General features: G+C 39.2%; 1 protein-coding gene across 1 annotated transcript in view; it reads left to right on the plus strand.

Annotated features, from left to right (window-relative positions):
• Nucleotides 1-8,672, plus strand: part of PTPRO (protein tyrosine phosphatase receptor type O) — a 255,932-nt gene that overhangs the window by 134,508 nt on the left and 112,752 nt on the right. The window contains exon 2 of the mRNA XM_045288403.1: nt 1,727-2,000. Coding sequence (XP_045144338.1) covers nt 1,727-2,000 — 274 coding nt within the window. The remainder of the gene's footprint in view (nt 1-1,726; nt 2,001-8,672) is intronic.

Raw genomic sequence — 8,672 nt, forward strand, 5'->3', positions numbered from 1 at the left:
TCTTCAGCAATCATGTCAGGAAGGTGAGCAACATGGAATGCCAATTTAATAGAACAAAGTCTTCTTGCATTGAGGAAGTACTTGAGTGGATTCCCATTGTCCATCTGCTACCTTAATACTAAACCTATAAATATATGCACATAGATCTATTTCCCCATCATCATATATAAACATATTTACAGATGTACATGCCTGTATTTAGGCCTCTATAAATGCCCTTTGCCTCCTAGTCCTTTCCTCTATTTCCTTTTACTTTCCTCTCATTCCACTATCATGCTCAGCCTTCATTTGGGTTTCAGTAATTCCTCTCAGTTTCATTGCCCTTGATCACTCCCTACCAGGCCTCCCACACTATCCTTGCCACTGGTTTTGAATCACTCGTTGTTCCCTTGTCCCTGGGTTGGTTAACACCACTTCCTTTCTCCCACCTTCCCCTCTCTGGGGACCAATGGTTCTGGAGGAATGTTGGGTTTTTTGGGGGGCTATATTACTAAATAACTTTATTGGGGGCTCCTACAGCTCATAATCCATACATACATACGTTGTGTCAAGCACATTTATACATATGTTGTCATCATTTTCAAAACATTTCTTTCTAATTGAACCCTTGGCATCAGTTCATTTTTCCCCTCCCTCATGAACCTTTTATAATTTATAAATTATTAATTTTTTTCATGTCTTGCACCAACCACTGCTGTCTACCTTCACCCACTTTTTTGTTGTGCGTCCCCTTGGGAGGGGGGTTATACGTAAATCATTGTGAAAAGGAATTCTTAAACCAATTGACACAGATGATTCTTTGAATATTCCATATACCTTCTTTTGGAGATTTGGACTAGTTTCAATCCAACTGTTGACTTTTCAGTACATGCCATAGCTACTCAGTCTACTTCCTCCTTCAGCAGCTTAACTTCCTTGATTAAACACTTGGCTGCCTACTAAGACATTGGCGATTTGAATCCAACAGCCACTCTTCAAGAGAAAAATGTGGTAGCCTGCTTTAATAAAAATTACAGCATTGGGACAGTTCTACTCTGTTGCTGTACGGTCATTGTGGATCAGAATTGATTTATAGAAGGAATACTCTTCCATGAGTCCCCTTTGGGTGGTACAATTAACCACTTAACTACAAGAGAAAGGCTGGTGGTTTCAAACCCACCTATAGACACCTTGTTTCCAAACATTTATACCCTTGAAAGTCCTATGGAGGCGAGTGTTACTCTGTGCACATGGAATCCACATGAGTTGGATTCAACTCGAGAGCAACTGGGTGGAGAGGGGTACATCTGTTGGGGAGAATGCTATAGATTTTCAGTCCTGATAAAATTTTCCGTTTGGAGATTCCAGGTGGGCAGTAAATAGGCAATATTGAAACATTCTCCAGCATGGCTGAAAGCAAGGACTTCTCTGGGAGAGGAGCATCAAGATGCCATTCCTTCACTCCTCATGTCGTCATGTGACATTTATGTTGATTACATGACACAAGCCATCAAATGGAAGCAATTTCTATGAGGAGAAATATCCTCAAATAAAACTCTGAAAAAGTCATTAGTTATGCCAGTTAATCCCTTTCAGTATTTCTTCATTTACCTAAAAATGCACATGTAATTTTATTTTACTAAGTAATGCTTATCACAAATACTGATTTTTAGAATGATCCCAATATATTTGTATTGCTCATAATTGGAATTGACTTTGATTTGCTTTTTTCTCTTTTCTTAAACAGGATGCTATAACTTTCCATGTATCCGTCCAAGATGACAATAATATCATTGTCTCTTTGGAAGCTTCAGATGTCATGAGTCCATCGTCTGTTTATGTTGTGAAGATAACTGGCGAATCCAAAAATTACTTCTTTGAGTTTGAGGAATTCAACAGCACTCTGCCACCTCCTGTTGTTTTTAAGGCCAATTATCATGGACTTTATTATATAATCACGCTCGTTGTGGTAAATGGAAATGTGGTGACCAAGCCATCCAGATCAATCACTGTTTTAACAAGTAAGCATCTTGTGTGATAATGCTTCTCGTGTGTGTGTGTGTGTGTGTGTGTGTGTGTGTGTGTTTAATATTTTATTTTTAGTGAAAAGATAAACAGCAAACCCAGCTCCCATCCCATAGTCTCTGGACTTAATGATCCATGATATTGGTTACATTCTTCGCGATGTACCAACACCCTCATTATTTTTGTTCTATTTGTTTTACTTCCATTTACTTAAACTTCCTTCTGTTTACCCCTCTGCCAGTCTCCCCCTCTATGTTTTAAAACAGCTATTTTGATTATATATGTATATAAAGAGAGACACATAATACATGTATAAAACATATATATTACAATATTCAAAGGTGACAATCCTTACTTGTTTAGCTAAACTGTTATTTAACTTAAAGGGAGCTTCAGAAAACAATCTCGATCTAAGTTTTGAAGAAAAACTCAGGACCACAGTCTTGGGAATGCTTAGTTTTAATAGATCCATTTGGTCTAGATACTTCTAGAATTTGAATTCTGTTACCCATTTTCACCCTTTTTTCAGGATTCATCTCTGTTCCTGGTCAAAGGGTTTAGCAATGGTAACCAGGCACCATTTAGTTCTTATGGTCTAAAGATGGAGGAAGCAGTGGTTCATGTAAATAACAAATCTTGTCGTCTTGTTCCTGCTCTGAGTTTTATTTCCTCTTATTTCTCTTTTGAATAAAGTATCTTCAATGGCGGCTTGTCAGCTTTTAAGACTGCAGATTATACTTAGGCAATTGGGATGTAGAGCATAAACTTTTAATAATTATACAAGTATCCTGCTAATCGATTGGTTTATTCCATTAGGCCATGGTACTAAACCCATGAGACTGTGACCAAAGCCTCTAAACAAAGAACTGCTCCCACGAGGTCATGGTTATGTCTAATTAGCACCAGTTCTTCTAGTAGCATGCTCTTCCCCCAGTCCTTTTGGGTTTTTAGTTTTTCTTTTTGGGGTTTTTTTGGTTAATGTTGTTTTTGCAAAACCACACACAACCTAACCTTTGCCCATTTCCCCCTTTTCCCTTTGTACAGCTTATTGACATAAATTGCATAAGTCAAGCTGGGTAAAAACTTCACCCACCTTCGGGGCTACTTTCCCCATTACTGCCAGCAATGAAGGACTGCAACCTAGGGAGTAGCTCTGCCCAGGCCCCACCAGTCCCCAGGACCTCTAAGGGAGATTGGTTTCCGTGTGCTCATCTGTCATGTCATTTCGTAAAAGTGAGAACACACAACACGTGTCTTTTCATAGTTGACTGCTGTTTCTTTGTCAGATGGGACACTAATCGAAAGACAGTCATCCCAAAATGGCTATTGTAAGCAAGTTCCAGAGAAAAGTGAATTGGGAAATGATAGATCTAGGCAGCAGATCTAGGTTTACAAGTTCCTATAATACAAACTTACTATGAATACAAACTAAATGCAAATGATTTCAATGTTCTGCTATAAATACAGCATATTCCCTATGTTGGATGATGTTCTACCATTAACTTTTTGTGAACCACAAATTTATTTTAAAGCAATAAAAATAAACCTCGCTGGGGTAGTAGATTTGGGGACTGAATGATACCTTTAGAATTGATTGATCCATGTAAGTTTCTGCTATGTTAAGTAACTATGTGATCATAGCTAGTGTATTGATCCCTTAAAAACTTTTTATTGTTAATTAGTTGAAAATTTAGTGTGTTGATTTTTAACCAGAACATGTCTTATAAACCCACTTGGCCCTTTAAACTTCAATGGCCAGTGGAGTAAATCCTATTAACAATCTTAAGAGTTGCTTACCTGGAGAAGATTTTCATTTCACTCTCTACTATCACATTGTCAAATAGCAAGTAGCTCTATGTTGAGGTTTGGTAGAAAAATGAATCTGCATGGGGTGGTAGATTTATCACTCACCATCACTGCCATGGAGTCAAGCCAACTCATAATGACCCTGTGGGATAAGGTAAAGAAGCCCCTGTGGATTTCTGAGATTGTCACTCTTGGTGGGAATAAAAAGGCTCATCTTTCTCCTGTGGTGTCTTGTTTTCAAACTGATGACCTTTCGATTTAGCTGTCCAACGCATAATCCACTAGAGTGATTTAATCACTCTTACAAGTTTGTCTGTTTTGCTTTTGCTCATTGTTCTTCAGTGCAAATCTTCCACTGGTTGCTATGTTTAAGTGGCAGCTCTATTGGACCACTCTGGCCACAGTTCAGGACAAGGTCATGATGGTATTATCTGTTAAGATAAAAGGAGAGAGAAACAGGAAGAAATAGTGACTATGTGGAAATGAATTTAAATTCACTAGATTGATAGGCTATTCGTGTGGGAGTACTGAGTCAGTATAGTCAAGAGCTGAGCAAGATTTAAGGTTTCCGTTTCCTTCGGTTCATCACAGATATGAAATTCTTTTTGTGATGGACTGCTGTTAACTAGTGTTTAATGTGGATCCAGGAGTGATAGAAGTTGTTGGTTTTTTATTGTTGTTGTTGTTGCCATTTTATCAGACCTTGAGCTTTGTTTAATTAGGAATAGCTGAATTTATACTCTGGGCTGCTAACCTCAAGGTCAGTGATTTGAAACCACCAGCTGCTCCACAGGACCAAGAAGGGCTTTCTAAGCTTTCCTGTAAAAATTTAGTCCCAGAAGCCCACAGGAGCAATTCCCCTGTGTCCTATAGGGTTGTTCTAAGCCAGAATCCACTTCATGGGAGTGAGTGATGTTCGTGATCAGGCAGCAGGATTCTTCGTTCTGGACCAGTTTCGATTGTCGGCATCCCATGCCCTGCCTTGTGTGACAGTCTCACCATGGCCAGCCCTCATTAGCCCTTGACAGACAAAACTTGTCTCGAGTCTGTGAAGGGTCTTAGTTGGGACATGGTTTTCGGCCTCCTCCCAAGCAGTAGCCCACCTCTGCTGTCTATAAGTACAGAACCAGTGGCTCCCACCCTTCCCCCACCTCCATGGAACAGGTTTCTCTATCAGAAATACAGATGTTTGCCCAGGAACTGGAAGAAAACAATGCCTTAAAACCTCTGCCAATGAAAAAGCAAAACAAAAACCCTGCTAATGGTAGAGACCAATCTGGGGAAGCAAGTCTCTTGATGGGGCCCGTTATCGCCTGTACATCCGAGGCCCTGAAGCAGGGCTCATTCCAGTCTCTGAGCTGCTCCCAACCCTTCTCTTGAGCACCAGGCCAGGGCTTAGGAAAAAGCTGGGGACTAAGTGTGGACTCCATTTGTGTCTGGGACTCCCGTTATTCTAAACCAATAATAACCTAGAACTTGAGGATGACAGATGCATTCTATATCTGCACTGTCAATATGGCAACCTCTAATTTTAAATTTTATGTAATAAACTTCCACTAAATTTCAATAGCCCCATGTGGCTAGTAGCTACCCTAGTAGACAGAGTAATTCTAAACTATTCTTGACTGCATCAGCCTTCTTCAATTTGGTAAAATCTGATTTCTTTCTCCCCTGCTTCACCATTTCTTCTTATCCTCCACCAGAGAGGGAATGGTGTCTGTCTCTTCCCTCCTCAGGGACGTTTGTCCCCTTGTTTACCTTGCAATCTCACTTCCCTGATAAGCAAGGTTTTGCTTTTAAGGGATATTGGACTTGTTCTTATTGTCGGGATCAGAGCGACATTGGCTTGCAGCTTTTTACATCTTACATGGAATTGGAAACATGTACCAAAGATTAAAAAATCAAAATGACTCAATGATAGTATATTGTCTCTTTCCTTTTATCTCATTTGTGAAAGTCCAATTGCATGGTCTCAGATTTTAAGACCAATAATAATAGATTGGTAACAAACACTGGAGATTCATGTATAGTAGTTATGTGATGCTAGGCATGAGATGACAGTGACATTTGAATTTCAGCTTTCACTTGCATCAAAGAGGGAAATGAAGTACATGGTTGCTAAGATTACTATTGAATCTAGTGATTATTGTCAGTTAACGATGTATTTCTTTTACATCTTTATTTTTCTAATGAGTCATTTTTTAAGTTCAGAAGCCATTTGTAGTATTTGCTTAGAGTTGACACATTTCTCTTGAGAATAAAAGGGCATCTTTGTTGAGGTCGTTTATTGTGTGAGAGACACTTGTCTTGATGAAATAAGCACTGACAAAGCAATTGACCCAGGGGGAGTCCTTTGCTATTTCCCTACAGTTGTTCTGAGCCTGGCGCTATCAGAGAAAACTGAGAAACAGGGAAAAGGATACATTCAACACAACTGAGGAGTGTGTCCAATTCAAAAGAGAGTCACAACCCTTAGGCTCCAACACCCACTTCATATTTCATTGACTAAGAGCCTAGAGTGTTTTCAGTGCACTCTATGAAGACAGGGTAGTTTCTCAATAGATAAAATCATAGATGGAACAATTTCTTAGAAATTGAGGAAATACTCTATACACACAATGAATGGCTTCTCTTTAGCAAAGTCCTAAAGGGAGTAGCTGCAAACCTTGCAGAACACACAGAGCATAACTCTAGGACTATAATAATATTCTATGAAAATCTGTCATCAGCAAACACAATCCATGAGTGTTTATTCTTTTACCCTACAGTGATTGAGTACACTCTTTACATCCTGTCCTAGGTGCTAGAAAAATAAAGACAAATAAAAAAGCTCCATGCACAAGGTTATTACACAATAGTGGAAAAAACAAATAAGCAAACCATTACAAAACTATAATAAATGCTGTAAGAGAATTATGGAGGGCGGTTGGTCTAGACTTCCTCAGGAACATTGTGGAAGCAGCACAGAAGAAATAATCATTGAAAATTATGGAAAATCTTCAAATGGATGAAATATAGCGAGTACTCTACTTAGTGTCAGAAGGACCTGTCTGAGTGAATGAATGGAGTGTGAACAGCATGGCACACGGGGAGAGCTGTAGGTCGATAGTTAGCATCTGTAATGCCAAAATGCAACAGGAAATATCCCTAGAAAAGTCAGGAAAAAACTAGACATGTTGCAGAGGAATTTGAACTTTTAACATGTAACCGGTGAGGAATGATGATAGATCTTATCAAAAATTTAAGGATTTAGGTTTTATTTGGCAAAGCTCTCTTGGAAGAGAGCCAGAAGCCTCGCGTCCTATATCTTGTATTGGAATATACTGCTTAGTGATTCAAAGCCTAAGTTTTGGAGTCAAAGAAACCTAGAATTCACTTGTGGCGTGTTGGGGAAATTAATACCTTTAAATCTTAGTTTCTTAATCTGTAATCTACTCCAAGAGTCAGAAAACATTTTCTGTAACGGTCTAGATGGTACACAGTTCGTGGCCCTAGAATCTCTGTGGCAACTATTCAACTCTGCCCTTGCAGCTCAGAAGCAACCGTCGATACAACACAAATGAATGGGCATGACTGTGTCCTAATAAAACTTTACTTATTTCTGCCATATTTTGAATTTTGTGCCATCCTCATGTGTCATAAAACATTATTCATCATTTGATTTTCTTCAACCATCTAAAATATAAAGAAATATTCTTAACTCTCACAAATAACACAGATCTGGTCATAATTATATTTTGGGTTGGTAGGATTTTTTTTAGATAAAACACTTAACAAACTATGTAGTGTATAGTATATTAAAACAAAAATAACCCACCTTACTGCCATACAGTCAGGTCTGCTTCATAGCAACCTTATAGCACAGGATCTAGCTGCCCCTGTGAGTTTCTGAGACTATAAGTCTTTACAGGAGTAGAACTCCTCTTTCTCCTTCAGAATGGCCGGTCATTTCAAACTGCTGGCCTCACAGTTAGCAGCCCAGTGCGTAACCGTGACACTAACCAGGGCTCCTAGCATTTATATACAATCAGTAAGTATAATCAGTATCAATGGCATTAAGCAGAATATTATTCAAGGGCTTAGGAGCAAAAGAGAATAGAGCTGATTGGGCTAGTTAGACCTTGAAGTTGAAGTTTCAGACAGAGGCTCTGACTACAGTGAGAGCATCAGATAGCCTTAGGCTTAGGCACTTTGAGAGAGAACAAATAGGATGAGAATGGAGGGAGGGAGACTAATTCAGGAAGTGGTGGAAATCTCCCAGGAAAGGAAAGATGAAGACTTGAATCCAGGTGGTAGGTGTGATGGCAGTCACCCTCTGGACCAGAGGTGGCTGCTGCTGGCCACTCATCTCAGTGGCCTATTGGACATAGCAGGTGAGTCGAGTCAGGTCTCAAATCATCCTCAAACCACAGGAAGGCAGCTTCTAGTAGCTCTCTCCCTTCTACTCAGGCATCAGAAGTAAGGGCCCAGTCACAGGTCTCTTTCCCTCTTGAGAACCCAATGAGAAGAGACATGTCAGAAGCAAAGACCACTGGCCCAACTGTGTCTGTAGTTTTCATTCCAGCAACGCAGCATGATCTCAGAAAGAAGCAATCAGGTGTATTAAGAACAGGGATAGTTTTGCTTTCTTTGAACAGATGTTTCTCCCACAAATTTGCTCCATGGTCTCTTTTATGAGATAGTCACATACAGAAAATTTAAAACTTCTTTATTCTTGACCTGTCAGGAATAATTCAAAGACAATTAAAGAGCATGAAATGTTTTTCAGTTTGACTATTCTATTTCTTTTTGTGGGTACATGCGTAACATGAGGGGAAATGATTATATAAATGTAATTTTAATAAAAGAAAAAACAGACTATA

The sequence above is a fragment of the Echinops telfairi genome, unplaced genomic scaffold, assembly GCF_000313985.2.
Source record: "Echinops telfairi isolate 266 unplaced genomic scaffold, ASM31398v2 ScPeMD7_21;HRSCAF=78, whole genome shotgun sequence".
NCBI classification, from domain to species: Eukaryota; Metazoa; Chordata; class Mammalia; order Afrosoricida; family Tenrecidae; genus Echinops; species Echinops telfairi.